General features: G+C 34.9%; 4 protein-coding genes across 7 annotated transcripts; 1 reads left to right on the top strand and 3 right to left on the bottom strand.

Annotated features, from left to right (window-relative positions):
* Positions 1–4713: 4713 nt before the first annotated feature.
* On the top strand, positions 4714–8058 carry LOC8259436 (cingulin-like protein 1). Its single transcript, XM_002515452.4, has 2 exons — positions 4714–5260; positions 5556–8058. The coding sequence occupies exons 1-2, from the start codon at positions 5216–5218 to the stop codon at positions 7839–7841; spliced, it is 2331 nt and encodes a 776-aa protein (XP_002515498.1). The 5' UTR covers positions 4714–5215; the 3' UTR covers positions 7842–8058.
* Positions 8059–8178: 120 nt separating this feature from the next.
* LOC8259437 (E3 ubiquitin-protein ligase KEG) lies at positions 8179–12235 on the bottom strand. 4 transcript variants are annotated; one of them, XM_002515453.4, is made up of 5 exons: positions 12083–12235; positions 10809–11187; positions 10635–10726; positions 10080–10553; positions 8179–9258 (listed from the first exon to the last, which is right to left on the bottom strand). In XM_002515453.4, exons 2-5 carry the CDS (start codon positions 11172–11174, stop codon positions 8292–8294), a joined length of 1899 nt encoding a protein of 632 aa, XP_002515499.1. In that variant the 5' UTR covers positions 11175–11187; positions 12083–12235; the 3' UTR covers positions 8179–8291. The 4 variants fall into 4 exon arrangements, with proteins under 4 accessions (XP_002515499.1, XP_025012474.1, XP_015572563.1 ...); XM_025156706.2 differs by having other exon boundaries at positions 12104–12229; XM_015717077.3 differs by having other exon boundaries at positions 12054–12216.
* Positions 12236–14665: 2430 nt separating this feature from the next.
* On the bottom strand, positions 14666–15624 carry LOC107260949 (ATP synthase subunit b', chloroplastic). Its single transcript, XM_015717118.3, has one exon. It carries the CDS (start codon positions 15463–15465, stop codon positions 14806–14808), a length of 660 nt encoding a protein of 219 aa, XP_015572604.1. The 5' UTR covers positions 15466–15624; the 3' UTR covers positions 14666–14805.
* Positions 15625–15816: 192 nt separating this feature from the next.
* LOC8259439 lies at positions 15817–19282 on the bottom strand. The gene is made up of 5 exons (XM_015717119.3): positions 18188–19282; positions 17985–18084; positions 17688–17787; positions 16930–17018; positions 15817–16296 (listed from the first exon to the last, which is right to left on the bottom strand). The coding sequence occupies exons 1-5, from the start codon at positions 18390–18392 to the stop codon at positions 16008–16010; spliced, it is 783 nt and encodes a 260-aa protein (XP_015572605.1). The 5' UTR covers positions 18393–19282; the 3' UTR covers positions 15817–16007.
* Between the last annotated feature and the right edge of the window lie 219 nt (positions 19283–19501).

Genomic DNA, 19501 nt, shown 5'->3' with positions numbered 1-19501 from the left:
TTTTCCTTGCTTTCCTTTTTGCCCTTTTGGTTAGTGCATTACCTCATTGCTAGGGTTCTATCGTACCGAGCCGAACTAAATATCAATAAATTTAGGCTTAATTTGTTTAATTCTGTCAGAGGCTGGAGTCTGGCTTGAGCTCAATTCGAGCTTTTATATTGGAGTTCGAACTCGGCTCGTTTAAAAACAATTAAGCTTGTGAATAACTCGAACTCGATTCGCAACTAGCTTAATTCAATGAGTAGCTCGAGCTTAATTCGAATTTGATTCATTAAGTGGTTGCATAATGAGAAAAGCTTGAATTCAAGCTCGAGCTTGTTAAGTAGTTTTTAATTAAATTAATCAATAACAACATTTAAAAATATGGTAAAGAATGATGAAAGTACTAAATTTAGCAGGAAAAAATTAAATTTATAATAAAAATAATAAAAATCAACTTCTAAAAAATATAGCAAAACATGCAAAAAAAAGGGTATTAATAAATCAACATAAATAATGAAAGTAAAGACCATTGGTGTATAAAAATTTCAAGAAAACCATACTAAACATATCACAAGTCTGTATTAACTTAAAAAAACATATAAATCAGTCCCACTATATCATTTTTTAGTGGCACTTACTTTGTAATTAATAATATTTATAAAATTTTAAATATAAAATAGTCAAAATGTGATATAATAAAATAGCTAATAATTTTATAATAATATATTAACTTATATAAATTACAGTCTTGATTTATTTTAACTTAGTTTTAAATTTGATTACTATTTATAAATATAAATATAAATTCAATCTAAAATTTTAATTAAATTAAATTTTCTTTAATGAAACCATATAATCCAACACCAACACTTCAGTCTATTGATTCCAAGATTCGAGTTTGAAAAATATGAGATATCTAAGAACTGAAGAGCATGAGATTGAAAAGAAAACACTTTATGTTAAGATTAAGTTATATATAAGGTTTCGCAATAATGACAATACCATTAATTATATTCATTTAGACACAATATTTAATTTTTTCTTTCTACGCTAGTGCTTGATTAGTCATGACCTATTATATACTAATTAAGATTTTAAATTAAATATTTTTTAATTAAATTAGTATAATTAGAGAATACATTTAGAATATAATTAAATATTATATTACACAATAATTCATAAGTAATATAAAAATTGTATTAATGAGTCAACTTTATGTTATCTAATTTAAAAAATATTTATTTTATTTTCAATGTACGGGGGTTGTTGGCGGAGGAAAACGGTGAGGAGGGGCTAACTTGGGGTTTTCGGGGTCCAAGAGTGCATTTCCAGCATCAGATCGGTGAGAAAACACCGGTAGGAGACTATTCGGTGGCGGTAGCAAGATGAGTCGCCTTTTTCTCCTTGCTGCGGTAAGGAACGACGAGGGAGAGGGAGATAGATGGCGCCAACGAGAAATGGGAGTGGGGAGGGAGCTATGGCGGTTGGAGGAGGTGGCAGCGGTAGTGGGATGGTCGAAAATAGGAGGGAGAGAGGGAGAAGGAAGAAGAGGATAACAAGAGAGAGAAGAAGAAAAGGAAGAAAAAAAATTCTTATGTTGTTTTTTTTTTTTAATTAAAGATGGAAAAATACAATTAAGTTCTCCCTCCAAGAAGTTGGTACAATGGCCCCCTTGATTCAATTTTTTATTATTTATTTATTTATAAATATAAAATATTGACTCATCAATAATTAATGTATATAAATTAAAAACTTATCAAATTACTCTGATAAAAATTAAAATAATTAAAATTTTAACTTTTATTACTATCCATCTCTATTGATGTACGATTATTATATTTTTATGATAAGTATAACAAAATAATTAACATTTATTATATAAGGCTTGTTAGATTTTATTAAATGAATAGCCAAGTATCATTATGTAGATAGTAAATATTATAATTGTAATTCACCAATAAAATTTAATAGTCCTCTTTAACATATTTAAATATATAATCCTATATTTGCAACATTCATATTATCTATTTCTTGAAATATTTAATTTAATTTTATATTATATTATGAAAGCTTGTCAAATTATATGTTGTAAATAGAATAAACCATTGGTTAAATTGAAAACACCACCTAACATAGAAGCAAAAAGAAAACATACAATTATGATTTTAATATTTCAAAAGTCAACATTCATTATTTTCATTAATAATGAGACTAATCTAAAAAATAACTTAAACCCATTACCAAAAACTTTTCCATCATTTAAGAGAATGACCTTATTTTTATAGCTTAAGAATTTTTCTTAAAAGAAAAAGAAGGCAAAGGTAGAAATAAGTCCTCCGTTTTGATTATGAAATACAATTAACTACTAAATATTTAGAATGTTTCACTTAAATTATAAACATATAACTCATGTTTGATATAATCAAAGGTCAATATTCTCTAGATACATTTCTCACTTTGGGTTGTTGAATGGTAGCCTCACTTTTTTCCAAATACATCCACAATTGTCATAATTGAAACCTTAAAGCAATTGTCTCCTCTCATTTATAATTTGTTGTACGAGTAAAAACGTATTATCAATTTTCTCAATTTAATTGAGACATTCATTTTGCCTATATCGTTTATACACTGCAATAATGTTTAGATTGCTAGCAATAATAATTATAATTCTAAACGAATTTTAAAATTTAAGTATGACATTGTTAATATTAGATAGTCATTCTTTATGGAGTAAAGTTGTCCTAATGAAAGTAAAATGTTAGTTGAGATAATAATAATAAAAATGATAAACAAGAGTCTGAAGCACGCTTTTTGAGCGCGTTGTGCCGCAGTTTTAAATCAAGGGCCCCACAAAATAAAATCTACGTACAGGATTACTGTTCACACGCACGCGAGGGTACAATGGAAAAACATGATAACATGATCATTAACACCCTTTGGATGCACACCAACCCCTCACATCTCTTGTACGATCATAATCAACGGCTTAGATCAGTTGCCTATAATCTAAGACAAGACATCCACCGTTGCTACTGGTGTGTAAAAGATCACAACAGATCTTTTCCTTTTCTATTCTTCACGCAAAGTCAAAAGGGCATGTGTGAAGAGTTGTTATCTCGTGTGACACGCCCTATCATTCTTGTGTTACGTGTCAAATTCTCACACGTTATGCTGTTCTGTGCATGAAAATTGAGGATTTCGTTTGTTTTTCTCTCACTCTTTTTTTTTTTTTTTTAAATTTCCTTTTTGGGGTATTAACGGAAGCATTTTCTGCACAATAAGATACTGTTGCTGTTAAGATTTGGTATTAAAAAGTGAGACAAAGCATGTTCGAATGGATAACGGATCTTAATCATTCATTTATTCTTTTTATTAATTATAGAATTTCCCAATTTGCAAATATTTAACATTTGACAAAATTGAAAGAGTGGATTCTATTACTAACATTTTCTACTCACAGCTGATATATGAGCTATTGGACAATTAACCCTTTATCTTACATTCACTTTGTTGCCAATTCCGCTGGTCATTCGATCGAAATATTTAATTGAATTAAATTTAAAAATAAAACATTGGACTGGGCTTAGATAGTATAAGAGATAGACTTGATTAATCTAGAATGTTATTGAATTAAATAGAAGATCATCATCCTTGTAACTTGACTGATGAAATTAAACAAGAGAAAGAGAAATGGGACCCAAGAAGAAGTAAATTTGAAATGGGGATGGACCTCGTACCACACACCACCAAGTCATCATAAGACTTATAAGTAGATAGTCACATCTTTATAACCCACTTTACAGCTTATGAAATTATCATCATCATCACAATTATATATATATAAATATAGCCTCAGCCTGTTATTTCGCCTATATGAATACGATATCCTCGTTGATTTTTATTAGATTCCTTAAGATTACTAAGTGATTGAGATTACAAAAACAAAAGAAAAAAAGTGATGATTCTGGCGCTTACCAACAAAAAGGTTGAGCAAGGGAGTTGCTTTCTTGGATAAGGATACTCTTAAAAGGAGGCATCCATATCATAGGATATTCTTCTTGATTTAAAGGTTCAATGTACCCAAAGAATGATTTAAAAAGCACGTAATCCGCATGCTAACTCCTACATTTGTAATGCATGTTTGTAATTCTTGTTTATAAGGCCCAAAACCAGGGGCGTCAATCAATGTCGTTAGCTTGGTTGGATCGTTGAGTTCTCGTGGGCTTAGTTATTCATAACAGAAGCACATACGTAGGGCCCCAAAAGCCTTTTGGGTTATCTGAATACTGCTGGTTGAATGTATAAACACTAGATGTAACATTGAATTAGAAGTTACTTTTTCTTAACTCTCTTTCTCGTGCTTCACATTCGAACTCTCTCGTCCACACAGACATATAAACCCCACCGCCCCCAACAAAGCCGTGAACTTTATTATTATCCTTTCATCAAAATCTTTATCATTTCTAATAATGTCTGAATTTAGTTAAAAAGCTTAAGCAGATTATGGTGGTCATTTTTTAATTTATATCAGCAAATTTTACTATAATTCATATTAACAGAAATGAATTGTTTCAACGCCACCGCTCTCTGTGCATTAATATTTATGAATTTTGGCCATCAATAAAAGTGGTATATCTCTGGGAATTCTTTTTATTTTAGTGGACAGGGAAATATTGATTTCTGCCGAAATTAAAACAAAACAAATGATCAGATGTTCCTAAAATGCAATCTCACCACAATTGGCGCCGCTTCCCTCACCACCAGCACACCGTAGCCGTATCACTTTCCTGCAACTTATCAATTTCTATGGTGGGAGCCACTGCATGTGTCAGGTCCAGATTCATCCACCTCATCAAAACACTCAATATTCCGATCCTGTGTAAACGCCACCATACTACCACTCTAACGCGTCGCAAACTGCTAAATCTCAAGACCGAGTGGCAGAACACCACTGGCTACCGTTACAAGGAGAACTGAGAGTTCGATTCATGGGATAGGTTCTCCAATCAAAGTAACCGCTCCACGTAGGATTTGTTTATCCATAAAAGGACTTTCAATTCAAACTGACAGAGCCTCCGTTAACCTGTCACCGGGGGCGCAGGTTAGCAGCAAGCGTAAAAATGCGGCATCAAGTATGTGGCTCGCGGGCATTTCGGAACAAGTAGCAGAACTGTGAATTGGTCTCTGAAGTGCACATCAGATAGCATGTGGCTTTGCTTCGTAGCTGAAGGAGATGGGGTTTTCAGTTTCTGTTCGCTCCTCTCTTCCTCTTTATAAGGTTTGTAATTATATCTTCTTCTTTATTTGATTTGTTAATATTCGATTATTAATTTCCAAATTTAACATCATAACCGAAGAATTATAATTTCTTCCTTTTGGATTACGTGAGAATTATAAATTTGGTTCCCGGCCAGGCAAAAGAAAGAGAAAGGAATGTTTCTAGCTTAGTCGCAGTGTTTGGGAAGTCTCAAAATGCAAGATTTCTATTCAGCTGAATCCTGTTTAGTCTGTTTTTATTATGTTTGGAAAGGTTATAATTGCTAGAATTCAAAGCAAGATATGTTTTTCTGCAGTTGTTCTCGCCGAGGCTCAACTCGAGACAGAATCGAGTGGATTGTATAACCACAATTTCAAAAAGAAGAAAATCTTCTCCACTGCAGATCGTTAAATCAGTCTTGAACAGCAGCAACTCAAGCATTGATGACAATGGGGCAACTGAACCAGCCAGGATTCTTCTTGAAAGATTGTTTGCACAGACTCAGAAACTCGAAAAACAGATGGGTCCACATTCGCACCTCCCTGCAGATGTTTATCCTGGCTTTAATCTTGAAATCCTGGAGTCTGATCTTCTTGCTGTTTTGGAAGCCTTAAGGAAGAAGGAAGAAGATCTTCAAGATGCTGAAAGACAGGTTTTATCTGAGCACAGCGATTTAAACCATGCAAAGGAGATGTTGGAATTACGAGAAAATGAAATTGCAATTGCTTATTCTAAGCATGAAAAACTAGAAGGGGAGCTTAAGCTGGCAAATGTTTACCTAGCTTCTCAATCCAGACAGATTGAAGATTTAAGGCTTCAAGTTAAAGAGAGGGAGGATGTGATTTTCGCTGCAAAATCTGCACTATCTTTGAAGGAAGATGAAATAGAAAAAATGAAAAGTAAGTTAATAAAGAAGAGCGAGGAAGCTGAGAAAATGGACACTGAACTGAAATGCAAGTCTCAACTCTTGGAAGAAGCTAATGAAGTTGTGAAGAAACAAGAGATCGAGCTTCAACAACTTAAAAATGCTATCCGAGATAAGCAAGAAAAACTGGAAGTTTCAAAAACACTTAGAAAACTTGAAGAGGAGAAGTTAAAAGTTGCAGAGGCTAACTTGGAGAAGCAGACCATGGAATGGTTAATAGCACAGGAAGAACTTAAAAAGTTGGCCGACAATGCATCTAAACAAATTGTAGAAACTAAAGAAACCATGGAGAACTTCAGAAGAGTGAAAAAGCTTCTAATTGATGTGAGATCTGAGCTGGTCTCTTCACAGAAATCTCTGGCGTCCTCTAGAAAGCGAATGGAAGAACAGGAAAAGCTATTAAAGCAGCAACTAGCACATCTCGAAGAAGAGAGGAAGAGTGTCTTATCTTACATGACCAGTTTGAAAGATGCCCAAATAGAAGTTGAGAGCGAAAGAGCAAAGCTTAGGATTTCAGAGGCTCGAAATAAGGAGCTTGAAAGAGACTTGTCAATAGAGAAGGAGCTCATAGAAGAATTACATGAGGAGTTGAAGAAGGAGAAATCTTCTCTAAAGCAGGCAATGGAAGAAATGTCTTCCCTAAGGGAGGAACTGGAGCAGAAAAATACTGAATTTGGGGAAATTCATGGTCTTATTCAGGATAAAGAGTCAGAATTGGTGGAAGCAAAGCTAGAAATTCAGCATTTGAAGTCTGAACAGGCTTCTCTTCAGCTTGTCTTGGAGGGGAAAGATCGGCAACTCTTAAGTGCAAAGAAAAAATTGGAGGAAGTAGACCAGGAGATTGCTGAGCTAAAGATGCTTTTGAGCAGCAAAGAAGATCAACTAATTCAAGCAACAAATATGCTGAAGGAGAAAGAGGAGCATGTGCAGGTGATGCAAGATGAGTTGAATGAAACGAAGATGAAAATATCTGAAGCTGAAACTGTAGTGGAACGAATAGTAGAGCTTACAAACAAACTGGTCATCTCCATTAAGGATGAAGATCATAATGCATTTGCGCCATCAGATAGCACTAGTTTGGACCTCGTGCAACAACCCTTGGACAGGCCAGGTGATTATTTTAGGTTGCAGAAAGAACAGCTTGAAAATGAGCTCAGCTTGACCAGAGAGAGATTAAGAATGAAAGAGATGGAAGTTCTAGCTTCTCAGAAGGCTCTTACCATCAAAGATGAGGAACTCAAAGCAGTTCTTGGGAAATTAGATGCCAGAGAAAAGGAACTAAAAGGACTCAAGGATGAAATGATTGAAGATGCTAATGATCTGAAGAAGCTGTATACTCTAGCTCAAGAGAGAATAGGTGAGAAAAGCATTGGGGAGCTGGCAATTGAGAAGCTTCAACTTGAGGCAGCTCAACTGGAAGTTGAAGCTGCAACCAGTGCTCTACTTAAGCTCGTAGAAATGAGTCGAGAACTTCTGAATAAAGCTAACTTGAGCATTATGGCTGATGCTGATGCCGAAACCGATATTAGTATGTTCTTGCAAAATTACTCAGATCCTGGAATAAGCATGTTCGGGAACAATGAATGTCTGAAGGAGGTTAAAACGGGAGTTGTTCGGCTGTCAGCTATGACTGAGCAGCTGGTGAAAGAAGCTGGAGTTGCTGCTGGTGTGAACTAATCGAAGCATTGTAGCCGATTCTGTGTATAAGTCTCAACTAATTTATTGTCAGCACTTGAGCACAACGATGTTGGAGATCAAGTCCTAGTCCTTAGCCGTATGCGCCCACAGTTGTTCTGTATGAATGTAAAATTTGTATTGTTTTGTACTTCAATACGAGCTCTTGACCGAACTGAGATTATATTTCAAACATATATACAGTTGTTTCTTTATCTTATTTTATTGCATCACTGGTCTCTGCATATTAGGCTTAAGACTAAAAATATTAGATTTTGATAGGCTTAAAACTATTTTGAAAACGTAATATTTTTCAGAAACTCCAAACAAACTGAAACAATAGAAAGCAAGTGAAAAAGAACATTAGCAGTAAGGTTCTTTCACAACTTAGGAGAAACAGTTGAATTCTTTATATTAGCTATTTACAGATCTTTGGAAACTTAAGAAGCTTAACTACCGAGGAGGAGCAGCAGCAGTGGTAACACCAAGAATATTTGCCACAGATGGTGGAAACCATGCTTGGCCACTATGTCCACTACTTGGGCCAGCCATAGGCTGGTCATCATTTTGTACCACATTACTCTCTAGCTTCCTCCCTTTGGACCTTCCCATTTTCTTCCCCACGAAAACCCCTACTTTCATAGCAGTGAAAAGACCCAATGCTATCAGAAGCGGTCTCACTGCCCAATGAATATCCTCAAGATGTTGATATTTTTTAACCATTCCCGGACAAGTATTAAAGGAAACCTCTTCTACTTCACCTGGATCAGCCAAGAAAGTGTTATGTTCCTCTCCGAAAGTCAATCTGCCTGGGAAGTTGACAACAAGGCATCCATTTGGCAGGATGTGCCGAATCTTTCCAGTAGCCCAGGCTCCTTGCCTTTTGCGAGGCCATTCAAATCGGGGACTGAGAATTTTAGCTTTCAACCTCACGAACTGACCTACAAAGTAAGATTTTGCCATCTGAAGTTCTGAAGAATTTCCTTTCCAAAAAGTTTCCACTCCTATGAATCCAACAGCCACACTTCCATCACGATTGATGGAATGAAGAATACCCACTGGCGAATGCCTTTTGTTTTCCTCCTTCAAGCGCACCCAATCTCCAGCTGCCAAGCCAAAAGTGACCCGTTCAAGGGTCAAAATGGGAACTCTTAGTGGATCATGGATACCCAGGACTCTTACCAAAAGAAAACCATCTTGATCTGCGTCACGTTCTAAACCCACCACTATCGCTTCTGGGACATCCATATTTTCAGACTTGCTTGAATTCAGAGGTTTTCTAGAGCGCACTGTGTCCCCCACTTGCAGATGATCCTTCAAAAGAAACCACTTTGAGTAACCAGTGCCTCCTGATTTGTCTAATATAGTTCTGCTCCCAAGTTCTCTCCAGCCTCCATCGCCGTAAACTGCATTCTGTGAGCTGCAAATTGTGTTTCAGTATATGAGAGTGCTGTGCAAACAAACAAGAGAACCTTTATTGTCCCAATCAAAACAGCAGGCCGAGTACCATATACACATAAATCTACACCTGAAAGCAAGAAATAGAAAGCAAAAGAAGAATATAATGAACCGAACACATTCCAAGGCTTTTTCATTTTCTTTTTTCCTTTTCTTCAGCATGTCATGAGAACTTCAGAGCAACAGTAACGACTTTAACTTCAACTGAATAGTCTAAACAGGTTCAGCAGAAAAACTAACAGGCCACCATGATATTACATGTAAAGTGAATGTTGCATTGACAGTGTTTGCCCGGGAAAACTTGTGCTTCCATATATTCATTCACTGCATAAAAAACTTTCCTGTCTTCCTTGTATCTAATTCATATCATACATACATCTTAACAAATTGTATTTCTATACCAGGATCCCAACTGACAGAGCTACTGTTGAACACTGCTGTTCTTGGGGGAGGTACAGAGATCTGCGAAATTTATAAGGACGTGATCTATCTACCTTTCTATATGTATAATTTTAATATTCCAAGAGGCTGAGACATTTGAAATACGGAATCTAGCACATCATGCACTTCTATGACTACTGGTTTAATACCTGATTCAATCCAACTTCAATGCTCATCCTATCACATCCATAAGTTGATCTGCACCAATTATCTATATGAAAGAACTAATAACTACCTACCACGTCAACACTTAAAAGGATGGCAATGACCTTAAAACTTGTATATTAAAAAGCAACCATTTAATATTGGAAAATTCAGGATAAAGACAGAGCAAACAACTACCTTTTAAATATACGTAATATGTCTTTCATTAAGGGTCGATTTCTGAAGTCATATTCAAAGCAACTGTGAAGAACATTTTCGACTGGAGGAGGGAGGCCTTCAGGTATGCGTGGCTTCTCTTGCTTTCTAACCACCAAATCATAAATTTCTTCAACTGACCTTCCAGACCAAGGTTGAATGCCAGTCAACATCTCAACAACGCCACAAGCAAATCCCCATGAGTCAGTCTCAGCGGATAGGGGGCCTCTTACTTCTGGCTGCCATTGTTCTGGAGCCATGTAGTTTGGGGTTCCAAGCATGTAAGACATATCTGAGCTTCGAAGTGGAATTCCCAGTAATAGGTAAGGAATGCCGACATCTCCTAGAATTGCTTGATCATTTTCATTAAGAAGGAAATTTGAAGATTTAAGGTTGAGAACAAGGAGATCTTTGGCATGCAATTCTAAAACTCCCTGTGCCAACTCAATCCCATACCTGCAAGTATTAGCAAAAATTGAGGATTACTACCTTGACGTTTAAGAAGTAAAAGAAGGGCAAGGATATGATGCACAAAACCTCAAAACATCAGCTAATGATATCTTCCCCCCTTTACGGCGAGCCATTTTATCACCAATTGATCCCTCATAAAACCTCATAATGATGCAAATCTGCAGGTGAATATGGGGATGATCTCTTCAATAAGAATCAGATGGAAAAGGAAAATTGTCATAGTGCATGAAAATCACTCACCTTTCCATTTATAATAGAAATTCCACGTATCAAACATACACCTTCTATCCCTCCACACTTCAAAAATAAATCATCAAACTTATCCAACAGAACCCTAACATGATCCTCCTTAACTGGATGGAGCATCTTGAGAGCTACTTCATGATACTCATCATAATCTTCAGTTGAATGATGATGAGTAGCTAACCAGACATCACCAAAAGGACCCCTCCCAATTCTGTGTCTAAGTTTCAAATTTTCTGGGTCAATCCAAGGAGTTGACTGATTTGATGAAGCTACAACTGTTCTAAGGCGGTCATAGTCACCTTCAAAAAGCTCATACTCAAAAGAAGTAGCAGGTTGAGCAGGAACCACTTTTCCAGCCATTATGTATTTATTTCTGATAAAGGAAAAGGTTAACTCGAATTATCATACAGCATAGTTCGTTAATAGGATTACTCTGCCTGCCTACATACATATATTAATAATACAAATTTATATCCTCTTGATTAATATATATGATAGGTAAAAATCGTGCAAGAGAAGCCTAAGCAAAGCAGTTCATATCCAACTTATGCTTCAGTCAAAGACGCAAGACAATGAACAGAACAGATAAATAACTCACACAACCAATCAATCACCACAAGAAGATAGAAGATCACATGTATTAGCTAATACTTAAGTTCTATTTGTCAGCCAGCAATGCTAAGATTTAGCTAATGCCAAGACTCATTTTATTCACCTTCAAATCACTAGTAAACTGGAGCATCATATTTAAATATTCCAATTAGTTTTGCTTAAGACCCGTTTGGTAATCCAGAAAAGAAGAAAGATTCCATTTCTTTTTCAATTTTCTTTTCCGTCTGAAAACAAAGGGGTCCAATTTCTTTTTCTAAAATTAGCTCAACAAAACGTAAAAAGAAACAAACAAAGCCTATATCCCATAAAACCAAGAGAAGAAGGAAAACGAAGATAATAACAATAATAATGATCAAAATCAAGAATTCAATTGCCCTTCTTACCTAACTGTATTAATAAAATAAAACAAAAAAGAAAGAGAGAGGGAAAGAGAGAAAAAAAAAAATTACTGAGAGTTTGGACGAAAAATACAAAGCAAGAGAGGGTAACAGTAATAGGGTCGTTGCTTATTGCACGAATTATTTATAAAGGTATAAGCTGAAAGAGAGAATTATTAATAACAGAGGAACATAATTGAAACAGAGTAAGTTAAAACAGAATGGAAAAGATAGTTATTAATTAGAATACGTTTACTATAGAAGACAAATGAAAGAGACATTCACAGAGAGCGAGAGCACCGGCAGTGAGGTTGAAGAAGAAAGTTATTGCTTGGGATTTCAATTGGAACTGGAATAATTTTCAACTTCCAGAGAGTGAGAGATACTTTCATTTCCTCTCAAGAATCTCCATTGATCTTTCGAAATGGGTCCGATTTATTTTTCTTTTTCAATTTTGGTTACGGTGAATTTACTATTTTGTCCAACATTCCGATTCGATATTGATCTTATTTTATTTGATAAGTCAAATATTTTGAGTATTTAGGTCGCATTGTTAGCTTTTGACACGAACCAGATATTAGACGTAGTAGTTAAATAGGGTTAGATTTTGCGTAAATAGATTACAGTTATAAATATTATATGGATTTATTCATTACACACTCCTTGGAATGTATTAAATAAATCATTATCGGAATCGGAATTTTAAACATAAAAATTTTATTAATTTGAAAAAAATGGATATAATCCTTAAGAATATGGTAATATATCTAAAAAATTATTTCATTCAACGTATTCTTCTTTAGCGTCAGAAATAGCGACATGGACTAAATGTCATGTCCAAGCTAAAAAGCTTAATCCGAGTAGTCCTGACAAATAATGATTGAGACAAAATTCAATATTTTTGAACCACGAAACGCTTGATTTCTATTTTGATTGTAGGTGTAACCCACCCGCTAGTAAAGTTATGGCAGAAAGAAATAATAAAAAAAAGAGTTCTGATGTAGAGATCTTCATTAGTACATAAATCGATTGTATACCACCATTGATAAACACAGAATAAACGATATTCACTAGGCCAGACGCACCCTCAAAGTAAAAATTTCCTTGACCGGTTGACTAAAATGAAATTTTATTACGAGACAACTTATGATGTTCATATTGAACTATTATGCATCTCTCCATCTAGCATTGGGTAAACTTCATACAATAGTTGTTTTAGCTCTACCTTATCTTTTGTTTCATTTCTTCTAGAACAATAACAAACACTTCTTTTTGACTATAGAGCTACTACTAGAAATTTAATGCGTAATCTTAACATTCAGTATGGAGATAAGCGATAGTTCAATACTCCGAGTTCGGAGAGCGGTTAAATGGAATCAGGGATCATCCGTCCTATTGATACTTCCTCTACTCGGAAGCAGTTATGAACAGGGCCTTCGAGTTTTTCAACACGGAGCCTTTCCTAGCACCTTTCTTGCCAATAAGGCTGATTTACATTAGTCATTGATTGGCGACTGTTTTCTTAGTATTACATCTTTGTTTGCTGTCCATTGGGAGTTTCGTATATAGATATAGAAGAGAGCTACCCTCTATGGGCCCGGATAAAATTAAATTTTAGATAGATTGACTTGTTACAAATACATTGTTTGACATGAATATACACAAACAATAACTTTTATTAAATAATATATAATATATATATTCTAATAACAAGAATCTTTTATACATTAAAGTATTAATTGTGTACAATATATTATTATTTAACATGATACATTAAATGTACTATGGTGAATGCAATGTTAAACGGAGTGCACCAATTGTCTCATATAATTTCGGGAAAATAACAAAAAATATATGTCCAAGTTGCCAACCAATCTAACAAACATAATCAATATTGAAAATAAAGTGGGGGAATTATGATTTGTAGTTCCAGTGAATGTGGAAATGGATTAATACATATTTATTCAGACAGTATTATTTGCCCCTCAAATTAAGAAGCGTAAGAGCTAGAATTAAAGTAATTCTATCTGTCATCTCAGTACAAAACCCACTTTAGACAAGGAAGCTCAAAGGCTGACAAATAGAGTCATTGTAGCGTGTGAAGAACATCAGCTTAGAAATTGAATTAGTTTCACCGCCCATCATCCCCTCCTCCACCGCCAATAAAAGATCTGCTTCAGTCACTCTGCCGTGGAAGTCAGTCCAACTGTATCTCACTCTCCAACTTGAGTTCTTTTCTTTTATGTTTACTTACTTGCCAATGGCCGCCGGCTCACTATTTTTGAATGTTCATAGCTTTTAGTACAGAGTTATTTTATTTAGCATTCTTATTTTGTATTTGAACCCTTTACCTGGCTCTCGCATCTTCTACAACCTTATCCAATTGAATGTATTTCTTCCTTTGATTCCAACTACTAACTAGAGTTAGATATTAGGTTAGTCCCGCACTGATGACAGCCAAATTGCTAATGCAAATGCAAATTCTATTAAGCAAAGGAAACCTTCACAACCCTCTTAATATCACAAAATGGCTAATCAAAAACAAGAAACAAATACTGATTACGTTCCAAGTTGTGAAATAATATGTTAAAGGAATACTATTATATTATTACAGACCAGTTACTGATAACTAACTTAGTTCGTTATTTATGTATAATGTGATTGCTGTTTATGTGGCATGATGTTAAATCCTTGACTACAGCAAATGAAGCTTGTGTATTTTTCCTCTTTTGGACAAAGAATCAAGGTTATGGTTTAACATTGGATTTAGCAAGAGACCGAACAGCCTAAACGCACAACAACTTTCTACAACATAAATCATGAGACAAAATTTCAGTCTAAAACTAAAATTACCTAAAATTATTGACAAGCAAAAGAAAATAGAAACCCATTAAGAGAAGTGGTTACAATTAAATTCTTTCTTTATAATCATTACATTACCCATTCAATATACTGGAAAATATATATAAACATCACCTTGGAGAAGAAAAAAGATAACTAAATTATTGGGCAGGAAGAACCTTCTTGACAATCTCGTCGCTAAGGGCAGCAATCTGAGAATCAAGTGACTTGATAGTTTCTTCCTTCTGTTTCTCCAAGTTCCCTAATGCCTCTTGCAATTCAGCTTCTATTTTCTTCTTTTCAGCAGCAAGTCTTTCCTCCAACTCAGTTTGAGTCTCTTTCTTCATCTTGCTAAGCGCCGCCGCTATCTCCGCCCTAGCAGCCCTCATAACTGCTGCAGCTTGCTCTTCCAGCTGCTTCACCTCAGATGAAGTGTCTTTAACACTGCTTAGCTTTTCTTTAATAGCAGCATCTCTCTCATCCATGAATTTACCAAGTGGAGAGAAGTAAATCTTGTCAAGAGCTACCATGAGGATCAAGAACTGTGCCATCATTATTGGGAGTGTTAAGTTGAAGTCAAACAGTGCAGCTTTTTCTATCTCCGCTGCTAAAGATGGCGGTGCAAAGGTGAATGAGGTGGCTGCAAGGAGAGAGATTGATTTGAGAGTTGAGGATGAGAGAGATGCCAATTGGGTTTTGTTGATTTTGGGCAGTTTTGTGAGGTGAGCAAGCTGGGAGATTTGGAGTTTGGGTTTGGTTGGGAGCCCAGAAGAGAGTGAGATGAGAGGTTTTGAGGAGGCCATGATCACGGCGGCGGCCATGGCTGGTGGTGGTGGAATGGAAGAAAAAGATTGGAACTTTGAGGATGGTTTCGGAATTGAGATGACGATGTTGAAAAGATGCAAGTTTTGAGAGGAGAGAAGTTTTTTTGTGTGGAAGTGAGAAGAAGGGCTTATCTCATTTCTTTGCCACACAAATCGACGATGGACAAAATCTAGAGGAAGTTGTGGAAGCGGAAGTGGAACGTTGTTTGCACGTGCACACGTGTGTGAGATTTTTGCCTGAAATGGGTACTGGGTTGTGGTTTCTCTTTGTTGGGTCAAGTTTAACCTGTCTATATCAATATTAGTATTAATAATCATATTCATATTTGATTTTTAATTCAAGAAAAATAATTCTAAACTTTGGATTTATTGACCCAACAATTCAACCAATATCCTTGGTATAATCAAAATTTTGACATGAACATGGCATGAACAGTGGGTTGAGAGACTTGGGATCTTATGATCTTAAGGTAAACATTTACCATCCAAATGAAGCAACATGACTAATGCATATGGTAAGCTGATCATTAGTGCACCCATTAAGAGTAATGACTATCACCACAAAACTGAATCATCTTTCTAAAATTGCCCAGGACACCACAGGCGGATCTAGATGGGGAAGAAGTACCCTTCGAACTTCTTTCTGACGTTGGCAGTCTAGAGTAGGGGAATAACCGTTGTATGAAGCCAGCCCACCTTGACTCCTTGTGTTTAAATATGTTATCTATGTCATTGTTATCATTGTACACCCCGTTCTCAACATCATAACTATCATCTTCCGTGCCATCGTGTTCTTTCTCTTCATAGATATATGGACTTGATAGAGAGCTGCAATTTGCCATTTACATCATATATGGTTTCAGTAGACGAATAGATAGACAAAGGCATATATATAGTAGTGGGCTTGGAAATATGAAATGTAGTGTTTATGCATATATACAGATTACAGAATATTACTAGCTTAAAGCGTCTTATGCTACATGTATCCCAGACCTTTTAATGGACATCTAGATTTTATTAGTGCTTATATGCCCTTGTTGCAACAAATTAGGCAGCAATGTTGAAGGGGGCTCTATGGGGTAGCAAACCTCTTTCACTCTTTCCCATTGTTGGTCTGTAAGACTTCTTTTTCACCATTTACATAACCATTCTCAAGCTCCTTTTCATGTAAACCAAAAGAATTTGTAAAGGTCTATATGACACAGAGGAACTTAGAAATGAAGTTGTCCATATCTCAGTCTCAGCTATACTGCAGTTTCGTCAGATTCTAATTTTTCACAATTTTGCAGCAAGGCAACACTTAAGACACGTGCCAAGTCAGACAAAGGTACTGTTGCCATGATAATTCAGGATAGCACAGATATGCCTAATTAATCATGGTTATTGGTTTCTAACAGAGAGGAGATAGTAATGATTGAATAAGAAATCTAAGAAATAGCACAGGCCATCTAGAGAGCTTACTTTCTGTGTTGTTCTGAAGCAGAAATCCGTTTCATTGATCTCTTCTTCCTGATGCTATAACTGGTTGAGATGTGCCGGATAAATTGAAGCTGCACATATTCATATAATTTTGTTTTCAGAAGCAATTGTCAGCATCAAGAAAAGCTATCTTTATGTTAACCATATTTCAAGTGAAAATGGAAAAATGCACAAGCGAGACATTCTGAACATCCAGTTACAGACAAATTAACTTATTCAAAACCAATGTCTGAATTTTCTTACATTAGTACTGAACCTTAAGTTAATGTCCTTGGCAATGAAAAATTTCAAACAAGCTAAAATCATTATTGAAGGCAGTGGTTACAATGAATTCCAGACATCTATAAGTCCAAGGCAGTCAGTGAACTAAACCCCCAAATATGCCCTTATCTAGCAAAGCTAGTGCCAAGATCAGGTAAAGGGATTCAATGTAGAAGGTGACAACCTTCATACAATGAAACTAAAGAATTTAGATGATGGTGAAAATAAAAAACATCCAGGGAACTGGAAATAACATCTAGATTGAGCAATCTAAAAACTTGATCATGGTCTTGTCAATTTTAACTGAACGGGAAGCACAAAAGTTTATCCATCTAACTCTGTATACAAGTTTGCATGAAAATGCACTGAATTTGTAAATACAGCTATTTTCATCTCTAAGGAAACATTTGAAAAGGTATATTCTGGAGGAAGAATGCTCAAATATATATTTTTTGAATAATGTGACCACAAATATATACCTGATCACCATCCCTGATGCCATAGTACCCAATGTAGTCAGTTTCTCTAACTAGCTTCTGACCTTCAAACATCAAGCAGAAATGACTCCACACATGCGGCCTTCAGACACATTTATGTAACAACAAAAATGGCAATGTTAAAAACAAATTAGAAAAATGAATTCAGAAAGGAAACTGCCATTAATTTTTATTTTATTTTTTTTATATATGAACTCGAGGTAACCTGATCTTACTAATTCTTCCTTATCTTCTCACATTTTCTAAATAACCAAAATTAGAATGAAACGAACATATTACCATGAGATCTTGCCTGGTCCTTTTCGAGGCATATGACTAAAGACAGCCTCAATGGCCTGTCTAAGTTCTGCCACCGTAGCTGACTTCATAACTTCAACATCTGCAGCAAAACCAAAACATAAAACCAAACCAGATTTCACATTTCCATATTCAAACCTCAATTTTTCTCAGTGTTTATCAACAAAAGATAAAATAAAATGTACCGAAACACGAGCCATCCAATTTAAGAATAGAGAGCTTGAGAGGTTCCTCAGGTAGCATAGAATAAGAAACGCTACTTCTCCGAGAATAACCTCCGTCGACTATGGTAAATGGGGACAAAGGCAAAGAACTCGAGCGCCGGTGGTGGCCAACGGAAACCTTAGGCAAATAATCATCCATGTCGATTCTCATATCGACAAGACTCATCGTTGATCGTCAGTAGTTTCAGCTATCTATATAAATTGTATATGTCTTGTAATTCTTGTTTTTCTTTTCTTTAATGTTAAAGATTCTAAAGAGGAACGAACACGCAATTGAGTGAATTCTTAGGTTTAGGGTTTCGCTTTTTTCTTTTGTGAATTTTTTTTGGGTGTTGTTACGGAGATTGTGTCGGGAGAGATTCGTGAGAGAAGGAATCTGGAATCGCTTGTTTTTGGTTTTGAAGGTGACAGTTAGCTGTGTTTGGACTTTTAAAGGGCAACGGTTTTTTTTTTTTTTTTTTTTTTTCAATCACCAAATTATATACGAATGGAGATTGGGCGCCTACTTAATTGTTGCTTTCATTTTCTATTTCTTTAAAGATAAAAGTATTTTTTTATTAAAATAAATAATACAGTGCTTTTTTTTTTTTTTCCCTTTTCCTTTTCTTGTAAGGAAATGTTTTTCCTATAAATTTCTATGCAAATTATAAAGGCAAATGCACAATTTATTTTATATAAACCTTACTTTTTTCTAAGCCATCTTTTTACTTAATATTGATTCTCGTACCCATTGAGAAAAAAAAAAAAGAAAAGCCCACTCACACAAAGAAATCTATATAAGATACGGTTAATTTTCTTTTAAAATTAGTATATTCGATGAATTAAAAATTATTATATATTAAGTTTATAAACAAAAGTTATATATTATTGTATCAGAAATATGAATAAAAAATATATATATTCATCACAAATTAATATATAAATTTTAAAAAGGATACTACTGTGTAAAAGAAGAATTCATTACAATAATTATTGCGCTAGAACAATTTTGTGATTGCTGTACTTATCTTGTTACTTCACTTCTATCTTTAAATGGCACACATATAAATGCTAATTTTTTATTTAATAACTTTAAAATTTTAAATTTACCACCAGCTATAAACATTAAAATAATAAATATAATGAAAAATAACATATAAACAATTAACATTTTTTAAAATATTCTCTCCAATAACTAATAATTATAAAATTATAAATTTCTATTATTAAATAACACAAATGTCAATTATTTAGTGAGAGACAGATCTAATTCCTTAAAGATTTATTAATTTATTA

The sequence above is a fragment of the Ricinus communis genome, chromosome 3 (genome assembly GCF_019578655.1).
Source record: "Ricinus communis isolate WT05 ecotype wild-type chromosome 3, ASM1957865v1, whole genome shotgun sequence".
In the NCBI taxonomy this organism is placed as follows: Eukaryota; Viridiplantae; Streptophyta; class Magnoliopsida; order Malpighiales; family Euphorbiaceae; genus Ricinus; species Ricinus communis.
Note: the sequence above shows the minus strand (reverse complement) of the source record. Positions and strands in the feature narration are given on the sequence as shown.